We start from the raw sequence: 15,482 nt of genomic DNA, 5'->3' as shown, positions 1-15,482 counted from the left end.
TCCAAAATTAATATTGTTGCGGTTGTTTTTGGGATTGAATTTATTTCATATCATTTATCTAATGTTACACTGATGTCATTGTTCTTTAGTATTGTTACAATAAATATAATAGGTAGATTTATGTTCTTTGTTTAATCTATAATCTTTATCATAATGCAATTTATTCTTGAGTCGTATGTCAGAATTTCAATACGTCCAGTGATCCTCTATTCCGTATTAGTTTTAAGCCACCGTCCATCTTAGTGTTATCTGTTTTGATTTTTTAATCTTATCAACTTGTTAAACATGTACTCACTCCGGATCTGGGGATAATAAACCTATCTGTGTTTTAATATTAAGTGTGTTTTTGCTTTGTTTTAATAGCTTTTTTTTGTATTCAAGCTTAATTATTGATATCTAAATTATCGCTGCTGTTTGGCTATTTCCATGAATCACATAAAATAGTAGTCATAAATAATAAATAAAGCAATCAGAGAATCAGGTTTCGTCAAACAATATCTGAACCGTGAAAAATTGTATTTTAAAACCATTCAAGCGTGATCATTATAATGATACTTGAGATTTGTATGTATCAAATATCGTACCGATTTTTTTTTAAATCGTACGCCGCCATTTTTTTTTTGTTAGATGTGACGCAATGAAACAACTAAAAAAAGATTTGTATGCTACATTATATTAATTAAATTAATAGCTGCAAATAACATATACAATAACATCACAACATTTTACCTAGATTTTTGACCTATCGTTACTAAATATGTAATGGCAATTCTTCACAATATTGCAAAGAAAGGAGTCACCTGACTTTGCACCGGCTTTCGTTGAAATGAAGTATGGTATACAGCGCAATGAATGTATGAGTCAGTCAGAGGTGAAATTGAGTGTGAAGCGGCAGCGGCTAGCCGTCGCTCCCATTACGTCGCTTGGGCTGCGTACGCGCCGACAAACCGGCTGTGGACGCAATACTGTAGGTAGTAGGCAAGCTGATTCTACCAGAACTTTTTTTTTAAGACATTAAAACTTCGTTTAATTTAGAATAATTAGATAAAATATTATATAAAATTAAGAAACATGGATTAATTACACTAAAAGATCGAAGTGATAATTAAGTAAATAACATTAATAAGAATTGAAGATAAACTTTGCCATCATTATTATATAAATCCTACTAATATTGTAAATGTGAAAGTCAACTTCGACATGTATTTTTTAACATTTTTTCCGATATCTCAAGAAATTTTGCGCTCGAATTATTGGCATAGCTACAAAAAACTGTATAAACAATAGGTATTTAGTAGAAAATTACACGAGCAAGTTTAATTTTTTGTTTTGTGTAACAAAGGAATAATAATTTTGATAGGACTTTATTTTTGTTGACAACAACTAAATAAATTAAAAAATATACCAGGTGTGTCGATTACTTACCATGTTTCGTCTCGAGCCAACCTCTTCGCCTCGCTCCATTAGTATTTTCCATTTATTTTTTGTCCACGTACCTGTCCGACTTTTGGGGATTTGACTTTTTATAACGTCGGCCGCGCGACGAATACAGAATTTCTTTGGACAACAGAAAATAAATGATGGAGCATGGAACTATTCCCCAATATAGGCAGTATTATTTTTCCATTAAGTTTTTATATTCCTTGTAAAGATATTTAGGTAAAACATTTTTTATATTTTTATATACCAATGCTGGACTAAATTGAGAAAGCTTGTTACTGTAATTAAACTTATAAGAATACTTATTCTTATAAGTTTAGCACAGTTTAGTTCAGCACAGATCAATTAATCTAAGTTAATATTATTTGCTAGATTTTACCCGTAACTTTGTACGTATGGATTTTAGAAGTATTCGTAGGAAACATAATTAAATACACCGTATTCAATATAATGTACCTAGTAGTTTTGATACTGGAACAAATATTCAGACAAAAATTCGAAAATGTATTCTTTTATCAAGTTCCTGGATATCATTTTTTCTTAAATATCTCTTATGCATCGATATTTTACAAATATTAAAAATAAGATGAAATGTTAAGACTATTTATTTAATCATATTACATTGAAATTCTATTGAATGGTTTCATTAAATTCAATTTAAATTCTCACTTATCTAAAACGTCAACTATTTTTCTATTTACAATCTTTGGTTCAGAAATGAAAGCTCATTACGATACTCTATCTATTGTCACAGATAAAGTAAAAGACCTCAGTATAGGTAGTCATTAAATCATTACCAGAGACCCACCGTATAGTACGTTAATGAGTCATTGTACTACCCGTGCAATGATTGAAAGCAGTACGCCCACATGGAATCTATTAAACTTCGAAGCCAGACCGCTTGGGTAATGACGCTGATTTTCATTTGCCACGCAATGAATGCAACGAATCTCTTTTTAAAATATTACACATAACATAATATTAATTACAGCATAAGATACTTTTAAAGATCCCACTATACTTGTTGTCATTAATGACCTTAGATGAGGAAAACATACGCCATAAATACGAAATTTGCTATAAATGAGAAATTTTCAAAATTAGCAACGTATATATACGGCCTATAGTTCTGGCATAAAATGGGCTACTTAACTTAATAGTTGAAGGATGGGTAGCAGTATCCCTTTTAAAACATAACCAAAGCCTAACTGCGGTTGCCAATCCTCCTGCCAAGCATAGCAACTATTAGCAAAGTCCTCCAATAGAGGTAGGCTTCTTTTTATTATACCACTGAGGTGGCAGAAAAGTATACGAAGCCTAAGAATCTTTCCAATACCAGGGGCATTACGCGTTCTATATTCAACAATGGAAAAATAACGGCCAGTATGTACTTTATACTTATTTTATTATACTTATTATTATTTACTGTTATCAGTTTGTTTGTAAACTATTTTAAATAGCTGAAGAGCAATATTTAATCTAGCATATAGTACTAATTTTTGACTCTCACTTGTGTTGGCCAGTTTCAATTTACAAAAAAAAAAACGATCATTACAATATTCCATTACAATTTACCAAAGAAAAAAAGATCGCTCCGTTTATTGACGTCTCATTTTGTTAAGCGGAGGTGCAAAAAATAGTGCCTAATGTGAATGCTAATAATGCTTCGGTCGTTGCGAAAATATTCATGTGAACAACTCGCTGGCTCATTAGCATTATGTCATACTACATGGAAACGTTTAGCTACTGACAATACGGGTTCCAAAGACCATATTTAGAAAATATTATTTTCTTTTTCTTCATATTTATTATTTGTCATTATTATATTTATTATTATGTACATATCAACTTATGTATGTATGGGTTATTTATGACTAAATCCATTACTTTGTAAAGAAAATCAATTTCATTTTATACAACAGAGTTTGAAGTACTATATACTATATTCTATCGTACAAATTCATTAAAAACGAATAAAACATTCATTTATTCAAACTTTATTGACCAATAAATTGTGTTACAAAATACAGATTTAGTGCTATGAGCATTCTCTATCTTTCAAACTTTAGGAAGTGCAAAGATACTATACTATAATACAGAGATACAAACATGGGGCAAGATCGTAACAACAATAGTAATAGGCAATATTAATAATGTAAAACAATTTCTAATGGATTAAATATTAAAATACACACGTCACTAGAAAATATCATCAAAATTTCAGTCCATCATTGGTCACTGTTGAACTTAATAACATTATTATCTTTGACGAATTTCATAGTAACATACTATGCCGTATTGAATGAACGAAACTTCGAAATCTAATTTGACTATTGGTCATAAACCATAAACGTTTGATCTTTTTGATTTGATAGTTCTATTTTGTGCCTTCAAATTTGTATTTCTCAATACACATCTCGTAATTAAAACGTATGTAATGAATATGATTGTTCAAAAAATTTATAATACAGAAAATTGTACTAAAATACTGAACTGTAAGTCAACTTATTCCTATATATTCCTATTATTCCTACTATTCTAATGTTAATTAGTTGAAATACGAGAGAAGCGTTGGTGTTCGTTCCTACTGATGCTGAGATATTAGTAGCATAACAATAAATTGAGTTAAAGGAAACCAGCTTAGTTGGTTGTAAAGAGATAAAACATTGCGTGGGCTTGCACGACAAGTCGAGTCAAGCGCAGTTGCTTAAGTACGGCTTTTATGTATCCTAATACGGTGGGGACTTCTTCTGTAAGTCACCAGTTGGTATGTAATTTAACGTTATCTTAAGAATGGCAATTTTTTTTTTTAAATCATCTCTCTTTTAATATTGACATATCTGTTTAGTACTATATTTTTCATTTTAAAGATATCTGTATTGTTAACACAGAATACTTTATTATTTTAATTTCTATGACCAGCGGTGCAAAGCAAATTTTTTATTGAATGTCAAATAATACAATTAGACGCAAATAAGAACGCAAATAAGACTGTCTAGAAATACCAGTCTAAGTAAACTATATTTAATTAGCATAAACACTCAAGCTTTTAGTCTCAATGTAGATTTTAATATTATAAAGTCAATATAGAACGTAGAATGGTCAATAAAATTATATTCTGATGCATCTCGCCTGAAAATCGAATGATTTTGAATAACAAAACCTGCTACTTCATTATACAAATCGCGGGATTATGTTAATATAGGCTATTTATAAGCGGTTTTGATTTACTTATGTGACAGTATGCGGCATGTAACCGTTTCTGAGAATAAATTTATGTATTATATCTCGCTACCGTTTTGCATTTGTGTGGGTTTTGCAAATACTTCTAACTAATTAAGGCTGCGTTACTCATTACCATATTATCATAAATTCGGTCTCTTTGTCTTCTAAGAGATATTTATGTTTGAAATTACTTAATTTAATTGGTATGAAGTCATCATTTAAAACATGGAGTTCATTGTCCTATTTTGTGTATATTGTAATTAATTATGCTTATTTTTTTGCGTTCATATTTACGACTCCATTCATGTTATAATGAGTGGAAACAATTTTATTATTTCTGAGTGTAAATATTTTTTTCTGACATTTAATATACGGAGCTTTTTTTATTTTTATGATTAATCTAGGCGATAGAAGCTTTAGATATCGAGATGAGTTAGGTGAGGTAGGAGCGTCCGTACGGAGGGGAGGGGGGATCGGGCAGTGACCCACGCCGCGGCATTCCAACGCGCGCAACGAATGGACGTGCACTCTTTACTTTTAAGTAGAAAACGTAATGAAAATTTCAAGGTATCGAGATAAAACTTGTGCGTTATAGAGGAATGATTTTATAGGTCATTATAAAATTTAATTAAAGTACCAAAACGTCAAATAACTTTACCCTATAAAGACCATTACACAAAATTGAATGGAAATATTTAAAATAATCCTCTTTAGTATTAAACTCTATGGTGCATGCAGTTGCAGAATACAGATTATAAAAATATAAAACATTTTATTATAGTCAGTAAAATACTTTTAACCCTTTTACTGTCAATTAGTATTCAGTCGTTAGTAGAGATACGTATTAATTTACCTACATTTTTTAAATCAATTAATAAAAATTTTAATAATAGATGGTTTTTAATAGGAGTGACAGATTTCCTATAATGAAAGGTACTTTTAAATGAAATATTAATATAATAGTAAAGTTAAAATGTTAGTGAAATTAAAATATAACTATTTGTGAGCTAATTAATATGAGCTGTGAGCTATATAATTGAGAAAATGTCACGTACATTGAAGAAAACGTCGATGGCAATAGCTATTAAACGTTATTAGGTATCAATTATGACAAAAGTTTTAAATATTGAGTCAAAGAAATTAATATTGCTGTGCAACAAGCGTACAGAAATTTCTTTTGACATCATATTCGCAAAGCTGTCACAACGTTGTGTACCGTTTGCAAAACGAGGACATTTTTGAAAACCTGTTCTTATTGGCAAACACTTAATAAAAGAAAACCTTTATGAACGACGGACAATTCATATTCAATATTTATATTACAACCTCTATTTGTATCAGCTGCAATTACTTTTTATAGTATTAGTGTCATAATGAGTCATTTCCTCGTTTTCTTTAGCGCCATCTGAACTAAGTGTTCCGTCCACAAGAACACATTACTCGACAGCAACCGTAATGGAAAATATTTTTTAATGTAAGCCATTAGCGCCAGAGTTCGGTCCTCTCTGTAATTTCGAGCCACATTTTTTTTATCTCGGCTCGGTGCCGTGATGGGATTCTGAGCGACTGTCCATCGCGATCCTTATCTCATTGTATAATAAGAAGAGACAGACGTTACTTATATTTTATTTAACGTCAGAACAGATCGAATTGGTCTGATAAGACCTTCGGAGGGAAAAGATTTGTTTATGTCATTAATTATATGTATTCTATATGTTTTTATTTTAACTTTTTAAAGAATGTCTGATTCTTAATTGTTTATAAAATTAGATTGGTCTCCCATACCAGTTTCTGTTTCATAGCTAAAGCTTTTGTTTGAATAAGTGATGATTTTATAGTTCCGGACGGTTTGTAGCGTACGTTTTCAAAGTAACTGGTAATTGGCTTGTTAATTTGAATGTAACGTCGGCGCTTTTGATCTACTAGCGGAGTTGTCTGACGGTTATTTCCGAGTCCGTCATCGAATGGGTTAATCGTTAATATCGAGTTCTCGATTTATTTCAGAATTGAGATATCAGCTTCATTAGACATTAAAATTTTATAGAGAGTAATTTTAATTAAGATTATAGGTAATATTTTTTTTTTGTAACATATTCCTTTTATTAGATATTTTATAACATTTAATGATTTTGAATTTAGAACTCTTACTCATTAGAGGTTCTGTAAAATATAACAACTAATCTTTAGCATTAAATAAAATAAGTATTTTGTTAAATGTTTTAATGCGATTGGAAATAGTTTCTTAATCACTATTTTACATTGCTATACGATATCCAATAAATAGTTTTATAAAACATAAACTTAAGTAAACGTCGAATATTTGACATCATCAACTTTGAACACGGTCTGTGTAGTCAGTCAAGTTATGTGTACTTTGGTACAAACCGGTTCTTGTCAGTCAATACGTTTGCGTGGTATTGCCAACGATGCTTGCGGTATGTAGGATCCATTCATGGTTTTGATTTTTAAATATAACTTTCCCTTCTATGTTATCAAATATAAAAAAACTCAGTCTAAAAAATCAGTCCTTTAGCACTAAATCGTATCACGTAATATTTTGGTTACATATTTGGTTATTTTATTTCTTTAGTTTCAAAAGCGTTAATAACTTTTGCTTGCCAAAGTGTAGTATTCTAGAATTCATCTGTCAATTTTTAAAAAGAATTTAACATTTATCAATGTTTCTGACTGATTATTTAAAAAATGATCTGTAAACAAGCTAAAACGTTAATAATTGAATACGTTGCATATGAATTTACCGTTAAAATTTTTACAACTACTTTATATTTTACTACACAATGTTTCAAACAAAACATTTTTTGCCATAAAAATACACATTTTTAGTGACAGCTTAAGGATATCATTTCAGGGTTAACGTTTTAGTTCGTAAGCAGAGCACTTTTTAAATAACAAACAGAAACATTGAAAATTCTTCGATTATTTTGGAAAATTGTCAGATAATTACAACGCTGCATTGCTACGCTTCGTTATGAACGCTCGTAAGTACCCATCACTACTATTTCATCAATATAAAATGTTTCAAAATATTTTACTTAAATTTTCCCAAGATAGGTACTATGTCATTAGCTTCTTTAAATCGTTATAAGATAAATTATTCCAAGCAGGCGCAATGTGCTTAGTTTTTTTTTTTTTTTGTTATAATAAGTCTAACAGAACTGTTTAACTGTATTCAAATTTCGAAAGATTGATTTTAATGTTGTTTGTATTGCGGCAAAACCCCTCCTAAATTCCTAATCGAATCTTGTATATACATGACAGTTTTAAGGAAATCTGTGGTAACAATGCAAATATTGACGTGAGAATAACGTACTTGTATGTAAAAACAAAGGAGATTCTAGTTATTATGAAAATAAAATACGTCATTGAACGCCAACAGATAGATTAGTTGAAATGGTCAATCATGTTAGTAATAAACAAGAGTCTATAGCGATTATTATTTATTACCAGTATTGTGGGAATCAAAACAGGTTATTGTTAATCTAAGATATCGAAATAGATCTCAATTTACCAAAGGCAATAATAATAATATAGGATTACATTGTTAGGCCACTAACGAGAAATGGTAGCTGCAGATGAAGCTAGGTTAGTTGGGCCATCTTGATGAATTCATCAAAAATTAACCAAGTTGATTTCCTGAGAGGACCGCGAGGAGGTCAATCTAATAGGATAAATTGTTAGCAATGGAGTTAATGTGATGGTTTAATTTTGTTAAACTTTTATCTAGTACTATTATGTATAAATTGTTTAAGACCAACCAGGACAAAAAGTGACCAATATAAAATATCCCTGTGTGAAATATATAACATGAGAATGCCAAATTTAATTATGATAAAAAATAAATTTATTTTCATATTTAAAATAATAGTCGGTAAAGATATTTTAACAATTATATTAAAACATTAAATTACAGTATTTAATTTATTTATTGTATTTAGATTACATTAAATTGCTGTGTGGTCCCGGCAAAGAATGGACCACCTTTTCTTTTTCCCCGTAAGAGTTGACTAAAAGCACTTAATCAGGAGGGATGGGCAGCAGTGTCTCTTTTAAAACATCATTAAAGCCTAACTGCAATTGCCAATTCATCTGCTAAATGTGACAACTATTGACAAAACTCCCCTTACGGGGGAAGCCCATGTTCAACAGTGGACAGTCATTGACTGATATGGTATCAAATTACTGATTAATTTTAGTTTATTGTCTTTGTCTAAAAGTTTAAATAATATAACAGTTTTAGCTTAATTTTTAACAAATCTTCAATTAAAGCTTATGAAACTTTTTAAAACTCTGAACAGCAAAATATCTCAATTATATATTTAATAATTAACTAGTCATTACCCACAACTATGTCTACATGATCAAAATAAAAAGTAACTTATGTCTTTCTTCATTTCATGTAGTAAGTATTACGTGTGATTGTTTAATCCGATAATTTATAATATTATTAAGGACATAATATATTTCATTATTTTATAAAAAATACTAAACGTTTAAAGATTTCCACAAGATAACACATATTATAATAAAAAATACTAACTCTCCTAGCTTGTATCTAATATTTTTATGGATATTGATAGAATTACTGAAATATAAAACCCCACGCTAGAGAATCCACACTCGATGTAATGGGAGGAAGGTCATTACCCGTTTTTTTGTTTATTTTCCACGGAGTAATGATATATTATTTACGTGGCGCATTCTTCGCATGACATCCCAGGAATCTTAGGAGTCATCATCATTAAATGAGTTCCGTGGTGAGTGGCGGGTGTGTTTCAATTAGATTTTTTTGTCGTACCATCATGGGTGCGCACGATTGCTCTTGTATTTATTTGCGCGGAATGAATGATGCGAATAAAATTGGTTTCATTCATATCTTTTGTTGCAATAATTAGTTATACAATGTGTTGCAAACTCTTTTTATGTTATACGCCTTACACGTGTAACATTTGAAAAATCTCTATTTGACATAGTCTGTATCTCTATAGTCATAGTCGATAATTATAATTCAGATAAAGTGTACATTTTTTAACCCTTCTTTGCATAATGGTGGAAATTTCCGTCATTATATTAAATGCCTAAAAATTATATAAATGAACAAGTTCACTTTAAGTTGATCGTGTCCATTTTTCATATCCATTGCAGAAAAAAAAACATACCTGTCAAATTAATTTTTTTTTTACCATTTTTTCTTTAATTTTGAACATAAATTATATCTCTCCTTGATTTATTTCATCAATAAAAAAAATCATGCAAAGAAGGAGTAAATTAAAATAAAAAAAGAATGTTCTACTAATAAAATAGTTCGAATGAAGTTTTTATTAATTATTTAATTGTTTTGTCTATGTATTGATTTTTTGTCTCTTGGCTTTTTTCCTATGATAATCTATTTATGTTCATCATCATAATGTCAGCCATTAACCGTCCACTGTTAAACATAGGCCTCTCCCTATTGGGGATTCTACCATGCTTGGTATGTGGGTAAGCAATCGCAGTTAGGCTTTGGTAATGTTTTAAGAGTGAGGCTGCTGCCTATTCCTCGATCATTAAAGTCCTTTAGTCGTTCTTACGACACTCGCGAGAAAGAAGAGGAATCTATATTAAATTATCAGTATTCATTAGGTTTCTAAATTGTCTTTAAAGTAAAATATGAATAGAAATAAATTTAATAGTCTGTGTAAGATTTGAAAAACTAATGTATCTAAATTATTTAAAGATTTAATGGCTTTACAATAACTTGTTTCATATATGGTGATTTCAACGTACAGGTGGAAATAAAAAAAATATACCTATAGATGAATTTACAACCTGTTCATTTTTCAAAATATTACTTTGACATCAGCAAATCGAAAGATATTTGAGTTAGAATACTCACATTAATAAAAAATTCCGTAAATAGCTACTTCCTATTCCGATCAATGACCTCTATTCATTTCCTCAAAAGCTCATCTGTAAATCATGCGTCTCAAATTATCCACTTCTATCAATACAACATTGATTTTCTAATCAATGCCTTGATAATCGTTTCCTCATTAGATATTGAAAAAGAAATATGAAAATAATTACTACAGTGTTGAAGCTCATTTGTTTATTTATTTTTATTACTAATTTATACGGAATAGTCGTGAGTTATTCACTAACATAATCATCATTCATCATTTTAGCCGTTGACTGCTAAACATAAGAAGAGGAGTTTTGCTAGTATTTGCCATGCTTGACAGGCGGGTTGGCAACTACAGTTAAGCTTATAGAGGTTTTTTAAGAGACTGCTGCCTATCCCTCTACCTTTAAGTTCTCTTAATCGCCACTTACGACACCCACAGGAAAGGTAAGGGCGGCCTATTGGTATAGGGCTGGTAGACAAATCTCTTGATGTTCAATAGTACAAATAAAAATTTGATTAATCGATTGAACGTTTCGATTAGTTACAAATTAAATTTAGAGAGTGTTTCTATGATAAACAGATTTTATATAAACACTGTAACTTTGTTTATGATGTTCATATCTTAAGGGTTGTCAATGCAGGAGTGGCATCCCTATGTCGAAAGTTTCAACCGTTCATAAACTCATGGTAGCCAACCAGGTTGATCGCATGCTTGATTACCACCTCCATTTGTGTAATTAAAATTAATTAAGATTAGCAATGAAAATGTAATAAAAAGATATTTATTAACAGTTTTTGAATAATTTTCTGTAATTCCATAATAATTTGCCGTTATTGGTAATAGCACACAGACTAATGCGCCTCATATATTTCCTTTTCAATTACCAATAGACGACTGTTTTAATGTTATTTACGTATACATTAAATAAAATATAATATTTGCCGTTTCAATGCTCAGCATAAAATAAAATTAATAATACTTTGATCATGTTAATGGCACATAAATTCAGCAAACATATAGTAACTTAATATAACCTTAACGCTGTTAATATTATTAATCGCGGAGATTGGCCACAAAATGCTTTTAACGTAATTCGATTCGGCCAAACTGGAACTCTTGTGGAACGGAACCGGCGTATCGTGAGCTTCCTCTCTCCGCTAACTGTTCGATAATTCCTTAATGCGAGAAGATAATGAAGAGTTAGTAAAGGTCTATAATAAATGGTAGGCTGTAACTACTCTCGCGCAAGCGTCGTCGTTGGTATCGCCTTGAGACTAAAGGCTCATGTTACTCGGATCACGTTCAAGGCACGCTTATATATGTAGTTGGATTTACTCAATAGTTAAAACAAATAGAACGTTTTCTAAAAAAAACTATTTAAATAACCGCAATTCTAATATAAATGCGAAAGTTTCCAAGGATGGATTGATGTTTGTTATTGTTTCACGTAAAAAAATATTGAACGATGTTGAATGTATAAAATAAAATTGCTAGCCATTTCCTTTGTAAGTGTGTTTGTCTATAAATTTGAAATTGTTTATTACTATTGACTCCGTCACTTAAATAGTTTGTCAAGGAAAGTTTTACCTTCTGGTAATCTATAATTAACAAAATCCTCATACACAACATAATATAAATAGTTTCAAATAACATGTTTTTGATTAAAGAAAAATCTAATTTGTTAATTAAGTTGTAGAAAAAACTATTTTCTACAACTTAATTAAACTATAGGATTAGTTTTTATTGAATCCAACTAAAACATTTTATTGTGTTTTATAATATGAGGATTCATATAAGATATAAACAATTACTAAAATACCTGTAAATCCAATCAATGTTATCGTTTTATTTCAAAGTTATGTTGTAATGGAATACCATAAATAAATCTGAACGCCATACAGAGATCTGCAGAACTTGGGCCGAATCGATCCAATGGTCCGCCCCTCCTCAGACGTTTAATTAAACCGTGATATTTTTTAATATGAATCGTTAATCGTTCTTGGCGAATGTTTATAATATAATTACATATTAAGACTTGTAGTATCTAAAGTAAAAGTTGGATTAAAAAATAATAGTATATTGTAAATGGTGTACTAATTGTGTGGTGTGGATTGTTTAACCCAACTAACAAAACTATAACTAAGTTTATGAGTTCGATTCTGGGAGATGAATTCTGATAGAGTCGAATCGAGATCAAATTGAATAAATGTCAAACGGACGTCATCTTAACTTCTATTTAACGTTTATTCGAAGAGATTTTAATTTGATCCCAAGTCGATTCAATTAAATGTCAGCCCGTAAATCAAAATTTTCTATTTCTTTTATTATAAATTTTTCGATAACAATAAATATCGTTGAAAATTTTAAGTAAATTAGAATACAATAATCAATAAAATTACTACTGCTGCCTTATTATGATTACCTAGTAGAAATATATTTGGATTAAAAAATAACTAGATTTCTCTCGAGAACTCGCGTGTTTCAATCATTCCAATGGTTTAAATTAAAACTAACCATACAAATCTTATTTCAAAAAGCCATTTTTTTAATTAATATACGTTTTCTGTTACAGGTACATACATTCTAAAGAAAAACCATTCAAATGCACCGAATGCGGGAAAGGATTCTGTCAGTCGAGAACCTTGGCCGTCCACAAAATTTTACACATGGAAGAATCTCCCCACAAATGTCCAGTGTGTAGCCGAAGTTTCAACCAACGCTCCAATTTGAAAACACATCTACTAACCCATACAGATCACAAACCTTACGAATGCAATTCCTGTGGAAAAGTATTCAGAAGGAACTGCGATTTGAGAAGACATGCACTGACTCATGCTGTGGGCGATATACCTCCAGGTGATGTTTTAGATGTAGGTGAAGAAGACATTGGAAGACCTGGATCACCTATTGAACCAGGTTTCGATGATGAAGACCCAGAACTATCATCTCCTGAACATTCTCCTGTAAGACGAGCACGGTCATCTTCAATAGAAAGTATTGGAAGAGAACAGAGTGAAGAAAGACCAACACCTAGACGAATGTCACCTTCAGCAGTGGAACGAACGCAGTGCCATCACAATGAGCCAAGAGATCGAGCAAGTCCATATACAATGCGTCCTCAATATCTAGAAAAAAGTCGTACACATTCTTCTGATATGTACGAGAAACGACGATACACTTCTGATGAAATTATTGAAAAAGAAATGCGTTACACTGATTTACCTGAACAAATAAGACATCCACAGTTGCAAATTCGACGAGATTTACATCAAGTCGCACCACCAGATCCTTCAAAAATTGGCCAAATTGCAAATTCACCTGTAGACCCAGGGCCTTCCGCGATGTACTTAACTCCATATAGAAAAAGAAGTCATCCACCTGATATTGGTGACAATATGAGGACTTGTGCTGCAGTTTATAGAAGTAGATCACCCGAACCGACTAATTTGACTATGCCACGACAGCCACTTGGAAATAACGAAGTAGTAGTGGGAATGCCACCATCAATTATGGGAATGCCTTCGTACCATAAGTTTGGTTTACCAATGCCACCGCCTCATCCTCAAATGGCGTATGGACCAGTACCCCATACAGTTCTTGGACCACAGCAAACTGTAGCCCAAGATTTAATAGTTAAACATGCTCCACCAAAAGACTCTGTACCCAGCTGCACTTCAACAAGTGTTACAATGTGCAAAGATGGGATGCAATCAAACGTAAAAGATTGTGAAGAAACAAATTCGAGTGCTATCGCTAATGGAATAAAGAATATTGTGGGAATACAACCAACCAATCCCAAGCCAGGAACGAGTCAATCCAGTGGACCGAAAAAAGGTTTTAGTATAGAAGAAATCATGAGACGATGACTTGCACCTAAAGTTATGTTAGTGCGATGCAAATTGATGATTTTCTTAAATGTAAATGTGAGTATCGTCTGCAATTTTAAGTTTAGTTGTAACATTTGTGACAAGTATTATTAGTTCAAGTTTTGATTTTATGTTGTGTAAAATTGCTCGAGGTGTGTTGTTTGTACGTATTTGCAACGTGGATTTGGTTTTCGTAAAGATCTCATAAGGTTTGTTTGTGCAGTGTTTTGTTTACCTCCAAATTTTAAAAATTAGTTTATCAAAATTGTAGGCAATATAATATTATATATTTTTTATGTTATTGTTAGACTTTTAATGTGTATTAAAAAAATAATACAATTTGCAGTGTAATCCATCTATTCTCATATATAGTTACTTGATTGTTATTAGACATTAATGTCATCGAAAGTAGCGACTGGTTTTTTTTAGTTAATAATACTGTTATTTATTATTTAAATACTTGGTAAGTTTAATTTTAAGTTTATTATTAGAAAAATAATTTAATGTATAGTATATTCATCATTCACATCACATAAAAATCATTGTGTTTTCCTGTATATATAATTCCATAATAAATTAAGTTTGTATAATTAATAAGTACTGAAAAAAGAAAATTATTGTAATTTATATACAAAATAAAAAAGAAGATTCCTTTACTGTAATATTTGATACAATCTCTAAATAAAAAGTACAAGAATTTTTTTGTAAGATGTAAAATTTGGTTGTAATAGTTTAACTAAGCACATTTATTTCAAAAAAATAAATAAAAAGCTGTTGCTCAGATGTAATTTAATAAATTTATATATTGTACGTAAGTAATATTTTCTTGTAATAATAAACGAAAATGAAATAAAACTGTTTTATTTATTTTCGGGGTAGAAGCTTCACTTTGCGGAGTTAATTATGAATAGATTAACGTAATATTTAAAATACAAGATGAATTAATAGGTGGAAAAATATAACTAATCCTAATTAAAATTTGTTTATTTCATTTAATATTTATTTATTTGTTTAGTATAAACAAATAATCTGAAATAAAATAAATTAT

General features: G+C 30.5%; 1 protein-coding gene across 1 annotated transcript in view; it reads left to right on the top strand.

Annotated features, from left to right (window-relative positions):
* The window catches only part of LOC113515929 (protein bowel), a 39,092-nt gene extending 23,858 nt beyond the window's left edge, over positions 1–15,234 (top strand). Inside the window, exon 3 of the mRNA XM_026900222.3 lies at positions 13,141–15,234. Coding sequence (XP_026756023.2) covers positions 13,141–14,434 — 1,294 coding nt within the window. The 3' untranslated portion in view covers positions 14,435–15,234. The remainder of the gene's footprint in view (positions 1–13,140) is intronic.
* Positions 15,235–15,482: the final 248 nt, after the last annotated feature.

This window comes from Galleria mellonella, unplaced genomic scaffold, assembly GCF_026898425.1.
Source record: "Galleria mellonella isolate WM207_F2 unplaced genomic scaffold, CSIRO_AGI_GalMel_v1 utg718, whole genome shotgun sequence".
In the NCBI taxonomy this organism is placed as follows: Eukaryota; Metazoa; Arthropoda; class Insecta; order Lepidoptera; family Pyralidae; genus Galleria; species Galleria mellonella.
Note: the sequence above shows the minus strand (reverse complement) of the source record. Positions and strands in the feature narration are given on the sequence as shown.